Source organism: Paramormyrops kingsleyae, chromosome 17, assembly GCF_048594095.1.
Source record: "Paramormyrops kingsleyae isolate MSU_618 chromosome 17, PKINGS_0.4, whole genome shotgun sequence".
NCBI lineage: Eukaryota > Metazoa > Chordata > Actinopteri > Osteoglossiformes > Mormyridae > Paramormyrops > Paramormyrops kingsleyae.
In genome coordinates, this window is record NC_132813.1 from 16,379,205 (window position 1) to 16,392,798 (window position 13,594).

Here is a 13,594-nt window from a genome sequence, read left to right on the forward strand (position 1 = left end):
TGTCTGTGTGCGTGTCTGTGTGCGTGTCTGTGTGTGTGTCTGTGTGTGTGTCCGTGTATCTCCGTCTCTGTCTGCATCTGTGTCTGTTCCCGTCTGTCCGCGTCTGTGTCTGTCCGCGTCTGTGTCTGTCCGCGTCTGTGTCTGTCCGCGTCTGTGTCTGTCCGCGTCTGTGTGCGTGTCTGTGTGTGTGTCCGTGTATCTCCGTCTCTGTCTGCGTCTGTGTCTGTTCCCGTCTGTCTGTGTCTGTCCGCGTCTGTGTCTGCGCGTGTCTGTGTCTGTGTGTGTGTCCGTGTATCTCCGTCTCTGTCTGTGTCTGTCCGCGTCTGTGTCTGCGCGTGTCTGTGTCTGTGTGCGCGCACGCGCGCATTTCAGTCTGTGTGTATGTGCACGCGTTTGTGTGCGCGCACGTGTTTGTGTGTGTGTGTGTGTGTGTGTGTGTGAGAGAGAGACAGCGTTGTTGGCATGCTGTATATACGGTCACTTCCTCTCCAGTTTAAACAGAGCAGCCTGTGCTGGCAAACTCCTCTCTCTCCTCCAAATGGTTTGCATCATGTTTAAGACCCCCCCCCCACCCTCTCTCTTCCTCTCTTCCTCTCTCTATAAATCACCAAATATCTCAAACTTTATGTGAATTTGGGGAAAAAAAATCTTCCCCCCAGAAGGGCATAAGAAAAAGCCGGAATGGATGAGGAGCACGTCCCCTCCCCCAGCCCTCCCAGCCGCGATGCCCGGCTGCTCCTCGTCACAGGCTCTAATCGGGCTGCCTTCCCCTCTCGCCTCTTCCTGATTAGCTCCCCAAGTCGGCCACGTGTGGCTGGTTGTGTCCCGGAAAGTGTCGACTTCGATGGTTTCTCACTCTTTGGCGGCAGTGAGTTCTGTCTGGGTTTTTTGCCACGTCCGTTTGGGGGGGCACGCTGGAGATGGGCCTGTACTCGTGCACTCAGCAAAGGTTTTGGTTTGCTGGTGTAAAATACCCAGTTTCAGGTATGCGTGTGGGTTTGAATCCCATGAACACGTGTGTGATTAGAGAGTCACCGCCGAGTCAGAGCCTGCCCCTCTGCCTTCACCTTTTGACGTATCCTGGGCCCTTGAAGCTGCAGAATCTGCCTTGCAGGTGGAGCAATGCTGGCGCCATTCCACAGCATGGGTCCGTAGGCCATGGGGGGGGGGGGGGGGGCTAGATAGCTCATTTCCATTTTAGAATAAGAGAGTTTGCCCCCCAGCAGCACCGTCTCTGGCACACGGTGGAGATCTGTCAGCTTGCTGGACTTGCATCAAGCGGCAGTTTTCATTAGCAAGCAGAACCCAGGGGCCATGGAACTGTCAGGACCGGGACAGACTCGAGGGAGCAGCGGGGAGATATTGGAGGGGGGAGGGGGGGGTGGCCTCAGGTGTGTGGCGGCAGGCTTGAGATCAGAAGAGCAGCAGCCCTGAGGGAGAGAGTGCTGGGGAGTGATCGGTGCTGCCGGTCGGGACTCTCCTCCTCTGCCTCGCGATCCTGGGCAGAGACGCCTGGGCTCCTGTACAGCTCTCAGAGCTGGGAGGCTGCTTCAGGGAGGGGTTTACGCATGTAAGCACCATGCTGCCGGTGTTTGACGGAGACGGGGCAGCGCAGGTATACTCACTGCACTCCCCCATCACTTGCGCACAATCTAACTCGAGCACACAGACGCACTGCTTGCCCCCTGCCCCCACCCCCCCAGCACAGTAATTGTCTGTATCTGTTTTGTGTTATGGCTTAACAGCATAACTGTGGTCAGAGGCTTTTTATGACAATTATACCCTTGCTGAAATTTCAAGTCAATCGACAGGCGAGCTTTAATTACCAGAATTAAATGGGAATTTATGTGCTCACTTAGCAAAGTCGTTAAAATAATTAGAGGAGATTGCTCAAAAAAATACCCACACGCATATCATCTCTCAGTGGTTATGCTTGAATGAATAATCCTGATAATGGCAGCGCAAACACAGTTAGGTGATAAACCCTTCCGTGATGAGCAGCGCCCGGTCAGATGTCAGAGACACGTTCGCTTGTCCTGCTCCGAATGGCGACCAGGGCAGTAGGCTGGAGCTGCCTTCACACACCCAGAAGCTAATGCGGAGTGCAGGATCCCAGGTAACATGTCACTGACTGGGACTGACGCGGCGCTCGGCTATTTCAAAACACACAAATAGGATGCCTAGCTTTGGTGTGTTTGCGCCACTTCTCGATAAGCTATTGTGTTTGTATGTGGAGTTGTGGTTTAGACATGTGGCCTTATTCTAACCACACACTCAGTGCGTATTGTCACACACGCACGCTTGCACGCATGCAGAGGTGTGTTCTCTGGTTTGCGGCGCATCTTAATTACCAGTGTGTTTTCCTAAGTTGTATCCCTGCTGCTGGGAGTGAGGGACAGCTGCAGTGTGTCCTCCTGTTGCAGTGTGTCCTCCTGCTGCAGTGTGTCCTCCTGCTGCAGGGGGACACTGCTCCCTATGTTGGGTTGTTCCTTGACAAGTGTACATAACAAACATCACATGCTTTCCCTCGCCATTAATCAACTACCATAAAGTTCAACCAGCTTTAATTCACTAACTGACTTCATACAAGACTACTGGTAACTCCTTAAATGTTGTGTAAGTTATCCATATGTACAGTGTACACTGTGACTCTTCAGTGCTTCGGTCCCTGTTCCAGTGCGTGTTGTACCTGGTATTTGGTAAATGAGTAGCCCTGCATGCTCTTTCATGCTGGGTCTTTGTACCCTCTTATAGTGAGTCTCTCTGTGGGGCCATGCTTTCCCTGGCTGTGTGTTAGGATAGATGGTGACCCCTGTATGTGTCCCCTGTGAAGTCACCATCTCCCTCCTCTGCCTGTCTGCACAGTGTGTCCATATGACTGTATTTTGAGACATCTTAGCTCTTCCGTTCTCAGTCTTATCTGATGGCACATTTTTATAAAGTCACCGGACTGATGTTCTAGGTCATCAGATTGCTATTAAGCTCTGTCACACCATCAGCTGTTGGCACCCTGTTGGTCCCGTCCTCATCTGTGTGGTTAGCGGACATTCCCGTCCGTCCCCTCCTCCCCGACCCCTTTGTTTGGCCAGCAGGTCAAAGGTCTGTTGGGATCTGTGCTGAAAGAACGGCTCATGGTCACATCCTGATGGGTTGATCCCTTAGGCAGCCACTGGTGCTCTGTGTCAGGAAGGCACGAGCTGTGCAACTTTGACTGACTGCAGGCCGAATTGAGGAGGGTGGGGAGATGTGGGGAGGCTGCCTGACCACGGAGGGTTTCGGCGCACGTACGAACGCACATGTGACGTGGCCCCGTCTGGTGGTGGTCAGTAGGGTCATGGGATCTCAGAGTCACTGTGAGGCCACGGCAGAAACGGGAAGTCAGCTTAATCTGCGAGAGGCTGGCAACTTCCTGTTGAAACTGTCTGGTGATGTCCCATATCGAGAGGCTGCGAAGCAGAAACTGTGGGAAGGCACAGTCAAAGAGTTAGCCGAAATGAGAAGTGGGGGTCCTTCATACCTGGGACACTTTTACTGGGGGGTGTAACCCAGCCCCCTCTGGAAGCTGCAGCAGGCGCGTATTTCCCTTCAGTAACGTGTTTTTCGTGGATGGACACATGGTAAATACATGTCTTTGTGATTTATGTATTTATTTATTTGATGATGGTTATCTTATTTTACTCAAAGTTAATCCAAAGTGACACAAGGGAGGAAAGTTTGGGGTGAGAGTACAGGGTCAGCCAGGCCCTGGAGTAGGCTGGGTGGCCTTGCTCAGTGTGATATGGGTGCTCTGCCAGCCAAGGGATTTGAACCAGCAACTTTTTGAACATGTTCACAGATCCTAACCCAAGCTTCCTGCTCCTATAAAGCGAGAAACCCTAAAGACTTATGCTTTTAGTTTGGTTGTGTGGTTAGCTGCTAATGCAGAGCAATTCTTATATTAAAATGAGGGTCTGTGCAAAAGTTTTGTAATGCAGTCATCTACATAAGCAAGATAAGCTTCAGTTTAAACTTTTTTTAAATGTGGTATCTTTCAGTTTGCTCTCATAAGCAGGTTCTCCAATCAGAAGAGGAAATGGACCTTTGGTGGCCTCTGTGCCACGTTTCCTGGCCTTACACTGTGCTCATGTATCTTGCTTTTGTTTGAGAGATGATTTGGCAAAGATTTGCCGCATATGAAATTGCATTTTTTTTGCTGATGGTAGTTGGGATTTAACTTGGAAGTGTCCAGAGAGTGTTCTGAGGGCTCTGCTTGTCAGGGTTTTCTTGCTGTGGAGGTATGTGTCTGTCTGGTGGACCTCCCCATGGCCCTGCTGGTGGGGATTCCTCCAGTGCCCACTTTCCAGTGGCTGCTGAACCAAACTGTGGGATCCAGACTCCCATCCCATGAGGTCAACCTGAAACACTGTGTGCCAGGTCCTGGTTAAAATCATTCATGACCTTGGATTCCTTGGGTGAAAGTGGTTTAGTTGTGCAGGAACTGAGCCAGAGCTCTGACTGGTTTGTTTCATCATTGAGATGTTGCATGTGGTCGAGTCTGAGAGTGGCTGATGGACTCTTATTTGGTAACTGTTTACTGTTGTCAGGCCTGATCTCAGACAAACATGGTCGTTTCCTCCTGCAGTATCAACCAATTTGGTTTATGGGGTTGAGTTTTGGGATTATGACAAAGCACCGAGGAGACAAGTAGATGTTATATGAGGAGGAGATTGTTCTTTTACAAATGTAATATCCAAAGCAGTTGCTGGTTACCTGTGGTATTTTCCGGCTTTCTGCCTGTCTGAGAGCAGGTCTCTCCACTCTCTGCTGCTCAGACACAGCTTCCGGTGAGCCGCCGCCTTAATAGCCAAACGAAGGTGATCATTTCGACTCTGAGCTGTTGAGATTCGGCATCCAGGTCTTTCTGGAATATCAGTGAGAGAGACCAACAGTCTGACAGCTGAGGGGCCGCAGCACTGCTCGCTCGCCTGGCCGGCCGGCCGTCCGTTGGCGTCTGTGCTGGACTCCCTGGGGTCCTGTGAGCTCATCTGCCACAGTCATTACAGGAGGGGAAGGTAAGGGCCAGATGCGGGAGATCTGCAGTTTCTCTCCATTGCTTATCGCCAGGTGAAACCTTACCAGTGTGTGTGTGTGCGTCGCCCCCCACACACACACACACACACACATACTGTGTCACGTTGCCAGTGGAACTGTGTCTTGCACATGGCCCTTGGTCCTGGGGTTGCTTCTCTCGTGTGCTGTCATCTACCAGTTGCATCTTTTATAATGATTTATAAGTGGTACATCCACAATAAACCCCACCCTCTGCCTGTCTGCAGGAAAATCAGACCCTTTGCTGACCCCACCCCCTTTCCCTGCCCACAGAGATATGGTACTGTTGGCTAACCCCGCGCCTTCCACAGGGAGATGGGACCCTTGTCTAACCCCGCCCTCTCTGCCTGTCCACAGGGAGACGGGACCCTTGTCTAACCCCGCCCTCTCTGCCTGTCCACAGGAAGACGGGACCCTTGTCTAACCCCGCCCTCTCTGCCTGTCCACAGGAAGATGGGACCCTTGTCTAACCCCGCCCTCTCTGCCTGTCCACAGGGAGATGGGACCCTTGTCTAACCCCGCCCTCTCTGCCTGTCCACAGGGAGATGGGACCCTTGTCTAACCCCGCCCTCTCTGCCTGTCCACAGGGAGACGGGACCCTTGTCTAACCCCGCCCTCTCTGCCTGTCCACAGGGAGACGGGACCCTTGTCTAACCCCGCCCTCTCTGCCTGTGCACAGGGGATTGCTGCAGACTGTAAACGGGTGACAGTCCTGAAGTACTTCCTGGAGGCTCTGTGTGGGCAGGAGGAGCCGCTTCTGGCCTTCAAGGGTGGAAAGTATGTGTCTGTGGCGACGCTCCCGCCCCCCAGCCTGGGAACGGAAGCTGGGAACCGCCAGGGAAAACAGGCAGACAATCAGGTATGGGGCGAGCCAGGAGGGGGGTGTGGGGAGATTGGGGGAGCCGGGTTAGAGAGATCCAGGAGGGGTGGGGGTAGGAGAGTGAGAGGCCACGTGTGAGGGGGGGGGGCTTTATATGCAGTTTGCTGGGCATCTTTGCTGCTACTGCTATGTGTGTGTGTGTGTGTGTGTGTGTGTGTGTGTGTGTGTTTCCTCACTCATCTGTATTTGTGATCACAGCTGAAGAGTGTGTTCGGATGAGGCTCCGGCTGCCTGTTTGTTTTTTGAAGAGTTTTCATACTGAGTGTGTCACATGGTGTGTGTGTGTTTGTCACATTGTGTGCATGTATATGTGTGTGTTTGTCGCATCGTGTGTGCGTGTCTGTCTGTCCGTTGCATTGTGTGTGTCTGTCACATTGTGTGTGTGGGTGTGTGTCTGTCACATTGTGTGTGTCACAGTGTGTGTGTGTGTGTGTCACATTGTGTGTGTGTGTGTCTGTCACATTTGTGTGTGTTTGTCTTGTCTGTGTGTGTCACATTATTTCTGTGTGTGTGTGGGGGGGATACTGTGATCAGCAGGAGATGGATGGGCGAAGCATGGCGGGGGGTGGGTGCTGGGTGTCACGTTTCCAAAAGGCCGCCATGTTCAGCATGTACTCGAGATGTGGCACAGACCTGTGAATAAATGAGCGTGTCGGCCAGTGGACGGGTGGCTGGAGAAAATCAGGAGAGGTGCTGCGGGTCAGATGGTGAGGAAGTCTCCTCCCACAGGCTGACTGACTGCTCTTGCCAGATACCTCCATAACCAGTGGCGGCTAGTCTGTGTCACATTCAGAATTAGTTTATAGGAGCTGGATAACACAATAAGTGCTATTTCATTGGTGTGGGTGTGTGCATGAGTGTGTACACAGGCGTCTATGGGGTGTTGTGAATTTCTGTGTGCCGTACGTGCTCCATTGACTGTCCTCTCTCCCTGGGGGGAGGGGGGCTTGTCGTGATGGTCCCAGCTGTCCTGTGACATCACTGCATCAGGAGCAGGAAATGGGGGGTGGTTAATTTAGGGAGGGGGGTGACATCAGAGGCTTGTCTGAGCCTCTTAGTCTCCCAGCTGGGTAAACTTCCCTTTGACCCTCCTGCCCCTCCCAAAAGCTCCAACCTGTTTAGTGCAGCTCGTAGATGCTGTGCGTCTTTGATTAGCGCAGCTCGTAGATGCTGTGTGTCTTTGATTAGCGCAACTCGTAGATGCTGTGCGTCTTTGATTAGCGCAGCTCGTAGATGCTGTGCGTCTTTGATTAGCGCAGCTCGTAGATGCTGTGCGTCTTTGATTAGCGCAGCTCATAGATGCTGTGCGTCTTTGATTAGCGCAGCTCACAGATGCTGTCCGTCTCTGTTTAGTGCAGCTCACAGATTTTCTCCCGTCTCTGTTCATTGCGGCTCATAGATGCTTTCTGTCTCTGTTCAGTGCAGCTCACAGATTTTCCCCCAATCTCTGTTAAGTGCCTCTCATAGATGCTCATCATCTCGGTTTAGTGCACCTCACAGATGCTGTCCGTCTCTGTTTAATGCAGCTCACAGATGCTCTTTGTTTAGTGCAGCTCACAGATGCTGTTCATCAGTGTTCAGGGCAGCTCACAGATGCTCTCCATCTCTCTTCCGGGCAGCTCACAGATGCTGTGTGTCTGTGTTCAGTGCAGTTCATAGATGTTGTCTGTCTCTGTTCAGCGCAGCTCATAGATGCTGTGCGTCTTTGATTAGCGCAGCTCATAGATGCTGTGCGTCTTTGATTAGCGCAGCTCATAGATGCTGTGCGTCTTTGATTAGCACAGCTCATAGATGCTGTGCGTCTTTGATTAGCGCAGCTCATAGATGCTGTGCGTCTTTGATTAGCACAGCTCATAGATGCTGTCCGTCTCTGTTTAGTGCAGCTCACAGATTTTCTCCCGTCTCTGTTCATTGCGGCTCATAGATGCTTTCTGTCTCTGTTCAGTGCAGCTCACAGATTTTCCCCCGTCTCTGTTCATTGCGGCTCATAGATGCTTTCTGTCTCTGTTCAGTGCAGCTCACAGATTTTCCCCCGTCTCTGTTCAGTGCCGCTCATAGATGCTCTCCGTCTCTGTTTAGTGCAGCTCACAGATGCTTTCTGTCTGTTTAGTGCAGCTCAAAGACTTTCCCCCATCTCTGTTCAGTGCAGCACATAGATGTTGTGTCTCTGTTCAGTGCAGTTCGTAGATGCTATACGTCTCTGTTCAGTGCAGCTCACAGATTTTCCCCCGTCTGTTCAGTGTCCCTCATAGATGCTCTCCGTCTCTGTGTAATGCAGCTCACAGATGCTCTCTGTCTGTTTAGTGCAGCTCACAGATGCTGTCCGTCTGTGTTCAGGGCAGCTCACAGATGCTCTCTGTTCAGGGCAGCTCACAGATGCTCTCTGGTCAGGGCAGCTCACAGATGCTCTCTGGTCAGGGCAGCTCACAGATGCGCTCTGTCTCTGGTCTGGGCAGCTCACAGATGCTCTCTGTCTCTGTTTAGTGCAGCTCATAGATGCTCTTCGTCTCTGTTCAGTGCAGCTCGTAGATGCCGTGCGTCTCTGTTCTGATCCTCCCCATCCTGTTTGTTCACACCGTGCTCATGTCATTTCAGCCTCTGACCTTGTCAGAGTTCCCTTCTGTTCAGTGTGCTCTGTTAGCTGTGTGCTACCTGGCTGTTCATGACCTTGGTCACACACACAAATACGGTTTTCAGCAGCGCACCGCATTACACCAGCAGGCTGTGATGAGCCTGTGAATTCCTCTTCACACCAGAGTGCTTATGCGGCTCTGAAACCGGTGTGAGGTTGGCAGCTTTGACACCACATGCTGCAGTGTGCATCTTTGTGGCATGAAAACAGACTTGCTCTATAATAACATCAAAGCAGTTTTCCCTGATGAGATACTCTAAAGGCTTCAGTGTAGAACAATTACAAGTATGTGAACTGTAGGAGTCCCCTCAAAGCTGACTGCAGCTCAATACTCCACTGAACCCCTGTCACTGTGGGGCTCAATCTCCCCTGTACTCCTGTCACTGTAGGACTCATATTACATTGTACCCCTGTTATTGTGCGACTCGCGCCCCACTGTAGCCCTGTCATTGTATGACTCGCACTCCACTGTAGCCCTGTTACTGTGACTCACACTCCACTGTAGCCCTGTTACTGTGCGACTCGCACTCTACTGTAGCCCTGTTACTGTGTGACTCGCACTCTACTGTAGCCCTGTTACTGTGACTCACACTCTACTGTAGCCCTGTTACTGTGACTCACACTCCACTGTAGCCCTGTTACTGTGACTCACAATCCACTGTAGCCCTGTTACTGTGACTCACAATCCACTGTAGCCGTTACTGTGCGACTCGCACTCTACTGTAGCCCTGTAACTGTGCGACTCGCACTCTACTGTAGCCCTGTAACTATGTGACTCGCACTCCACTGTAGCCCTGTAACTATGTGACTCGCACGCCACTGTAGCCCTGTAACTATGTGACTCGCACGCCACTGTAGCCCTGTAACTATGTGACTCGCACTCCACTGTAGCCCTGTAACTGTGCGACTCGCACTCTACTGTAGCCCTGTTACTGTGTGACTCACACTCCACTGTAGCCCTGTCACTGTATGGCTTACACTCCACTGTAGTCCTGTCACTGTATGGCTTACACTGTACCATGTCTGTATTGTTCACCAGCATGAGCTCCATCATGCTTTATCTACAGCTGCTCTGAAATGGTGTGCCCCACTGTTGCCCACTCTCTCCCTGGGCCCCGATCAGCAGTGCCAGCTACAGGCACAGTTGGCATTTTTAGAACTTTTCCAATACCTTGCGTCTTCATAAAAGATCAGCTGTAGCCATATTGTCCCGCTGCCGTCAGCTGTGCCCATTGAAAGCTGATCCCCTTGGGCCCAGGAACGTCCCTACAAACCTCCTGCTGATGTAGCTTGGCTCATCCCAATGACGGCCGCACCCTCAGTTCTCTGCCTCACTGTCTCTGGGATGTGTTCAGTCGTCCCCTCTGCTCCACCATTTCCCTCTGTCTCTCTGCTCATTAGGCAAAATATGCCGCATACCTTCCCAGTCTGATACGGTTCAGCTTCTAAGTGCTTGCATGTGTTTCTGTGGACATGAACGCCGTTACCTAGAGCCTGCGTGTGGCCCCTCTGTCGAGGCTGTGTGACGGTGCAGCTCGTGCACACTGCCTGTGTTTGTCTGTGTATTGGCCTGCGTGCTTTACGATGTCTGGCAGAGCGTGCAGTGGCTGCAGATGGCAGGAGGTGTGTGCGGCTGCATTAATGCGGCCTGCAGTTCTCGTTAGCGCTAATCAGGGGCTTCCTGTGTCGAGAGGAGCCTGCTTCACCTTCCCCAGGCCCTGTTCCACCCTCGCTTCCTTCTCACTCCATTCTTCTCCCCTGGCCACCTCCCATGCAGTCCCTTTGCTTCTGACTCTCCTGCTGTCCGGTGTGTGTGTGTGTGTGTGTGTATGTCCCCACCGTCTAGTTGACGTCACACGCCGGGTCGCGACCTTTGACCCCACCCGAACTCGCCATCGAGGCGGGTTTTTTCAGCTGTGTAAACGTTGCAAGCTGCTTTTCGAAGGAGTATCAGTAATTAATTGTGCCCCCCCTTCTCACCCCCCCACCCCGGGCCAGGAGCAGGACGTGATCGTGGAAGCGGAGTCCTCGCAGTCACTGTCGGAGGGCGAGGTGGATGGAGACGGCAGCGAAGATGACATCCGGGAGCTGAGGGCTCGGAGGCACGCGCTGGCGCACAAGCTGGCTCTGCAGCAGAAGCGGCAGGACAAGATCCAGGTACGGCGAGTCCAGGTCGCGACCCCCATGCACACCGGCCCTGGGGTTCCACCCAGCTGCTTTTTGGAGGCAAAACAATAGTTCTATTCCGGCCCTCTTCGCGTTTAAACGACCCGGGGGCAGGATTGATGAATGCATTCGAAATCTGGAAACTGGATATTAGAAACTTCTGCCCTCTCTTTCCCCCTAAGCCCCCCCCCCCCCCCCCCGTTACCCCTCAGCCCCTCACTGCAGTACTGCTTAATGGAGTTTAATGGTGTGCAAAGGACACTTTGATAGATAGAGTGAGAGAGGCTGCTGATTTGGGGAGTTCTTTTTTCAGTTCTTTCTTGTGTAAAAAGTTTTTTTTTTTGGTTTCTCCACCACCCCTTTATTTTATTATTATTTTTTTTTTAACGGTGCCCTGGGCTCTGTACCGGATACCCCCCCCCCCCATCCCCACCCAACCCACCCCTGCCTTGAAACGTAGCCAGCCACAGCTGTCTGACCAGATGTGTGAGAGAAGGAGAGGCTGAGTCCAGTGGGGACTTGAAGCTTGAAAAAGAGCTGAGGTGGGGGGGGGGGAGTTGGTTCTGGAGAGAGATGGAAAGACGGGGAATATAAAGGGTAGAGATAGAAGGACCCGGAGAATGGAGCAAAGATGCGTGAATGACTCTTAGATCTGACAGCGCGCAAACCTTGTCAGCAGGAGTTTTGTAGGGATCACACATTGTAATGGAAATAGCTGTGATTTTCTCTGCATTCGTGTAAATAAAAATGCTCTTGAGTGCTCCAGAGCAGGCCGTCGGGGACGTGGACTCCATCGTGAGCCAGGCCGTATCCTTGCTTTCATGCCGTGGAATCTGCCAAATCCTCCCTGACACCCCATTGGACCCCAATCCATTCGGCCAAGGCGAGCCGCTCGCCCGGATCCGCCAGCTTAGCTTAGCCTCAGTCGCGGGAGGCGCACATACGCCGGCTGAGCCGGGTCCCCGTGTGTGTGTCCCTGTCGGAGGCCAGATGTGATTTATCGTGGGCCCTTGAGCATGCTGAGCCTCCCCCGTGAGGTGGGGCCCTGATTAGAGACGGGGCCCAACAAAAACACGTGCACACACACACACACACACACACAAACTGCCATTCGCTTCTCATTACACACTCCGGCAGTCTCTGGACTTGTTAACAGAGAACGTTCCCTCGTACCTGTGACCTGTACGTGTGGGTTCCTGGGGCCAAAGACAAGTCGAAGCGAAATGCTCAGCCTGGCCGTGATGCTTTAAACACGTGTGCTTTGGGCCGGGGGCAGGAGAGTGAGCACACGTGAGCGGGCTGGTCTGCATTGAGTGCCTGCCTCTTCTCTTCTCTTTTTCCCACACGCTTCCTCACGATAAACGTACAGCCGCTCTCACACGCTCATCTCCCACCTTCTCTCTCTCCTGTTTGCTTCCACTTCTGTTTTTTGATGGTGCTCTGAGGGTGGGGGGGGGACAGCTTCACATGAGTACTCATTTACATGTGTGCATCATTAAAACCACTGTCAGCTGCAACATTACCACCCTCTTTGGTTTCTGCCAGCCCGGTGGCGTGCTGAAGATGCTTTTATCTGCCTGTCTGCCGGCCTGCCTGTCTATCTGTCTGCCTGTCTGTCTGTTTGCCTGCCTGCCTATCTGCCGGCCTGCCTGTCTGTCTGTTTGCCTGCCTGCCTATCTGCCGGCCTGCCTGTCTGTCTGTCTGCCGGCCTGCCTGTCTGTCTGTCTGCCGGCCTGCCTGTCTGTCTGCCGGCCTGCCTGTCTGTCTGTCTGCCGGCCTGCCTGTCTGTCTGTCTGCCGGCCTGCCTGTCTGTCTGTCTGCCGGCCTGTCTGTCTGTTTGCCTGCCTGCCTATCTGCCGGCCTGCCTGTCTGTCTGTCTGCCGGCCTGTCTCTGTCTGCCGGCCTGCCTGTCTGTCTGCCCGCCTGCCTGTCTGTCTGCCGCCCTGCCTGTCTGTCTGTCTGCCGGCCTGCCAGCCTGTCTGTTTGCCTGTCTGTCTGCCTGCCGGCCTGCCTGTCTGCCTGTCTCTGTCTGTTTGCCGCATCGGATGGCGGGCCTACACGCGTGCTCGCTCACACGTGGCGAGTGGCACGGCTGCTCCGTGTGTACACGCCTGTGAGCGTGGGTGGCGACCTTGGCTGGAGCGCAGGAAGCCTTGCTCCCTAGAAGAAAGGTTGTGACCTTCCTGGCCGCAACTTACTTGCTCACATGCTTTGACGCAGTCTCGCTGGCATTGTGCCTTCCTGCCTCACACTCCGCTTGGCCACTCGACGCGCGTCCCTGCGTTCCCCCATGTTTTTGTTCACTGCCCCGTACCAGTGGCTGTGTACTGTTTGTATGCACAGGAATGTGCGATGATGTAAGCGTAGGTGTATAAGAATGCTTAATGGCTGTTTAAATATAGCCAGCCCTTGACTGCACCTCCTGACCTTAGAGGACTTGCTTTCCAGATTTGAAACAATGGACCCCCTCCCCCCCGCCTGCCCGCCCAAGTGTTCCCCTCACTGGACACACACTGGCCCAGCCGATAGGGGATGTCGCAGAGTGTTCTGGCGGCACGTCCAGCTGTCACTGGGACACAGGAAATGATTCTCATCCAAGAGAAATCCTCGCATCGGAGGGCGGGGGGGGGGGGGTCGCGTGGCTTAGCTGTGATGTTATGGGCGCAGGAATGTGGCACCGCAGCCGACCGGCACCAGGTGGATGTGTCTGCGTGCCTAATCCCACTGCCGGAACATCAGCGTGCATGTGTGCGTAGGTGCATCTGTGTGTGTCTGGGTATGTATGTGTGTGTATGTGAGCGTCGGGATGGGTGTGTGTGTGTGTGAGA

General features: G+C 53.3%; 1 protein-coding gene across 3 annotated transcripts in view; it reads left to right on the forward strand.

The window, feature by feature from the left end:
• smg6 (SMG6 nonsense mediated mRNA decay factor) overlaps nucleotides 1–13,594 on the forward strand; it is a 48,966-nt gene that overhangs the window by 30,053 nt on the left and 5,319 nt on the right. For all 3 annotated transcript variants that reach the window (XM_072701446.1, XM_072701447.1, XM_072701448.1), the window contains exons 14-15: nucleotides 5,768–5,947; nucleotides 10,599–10,757. In XM_072701446.1, the coding sequence (XP_072557547.1) occupies nucleotides 5,768–5,947; nucleotides 10,599–10,757 (339 nt within the window). The remainder of the gene's footprint in view (nucleotides 1–5,767; nucleotides 5,948–10,598; nucleotides 10,758–13,594) is intronic.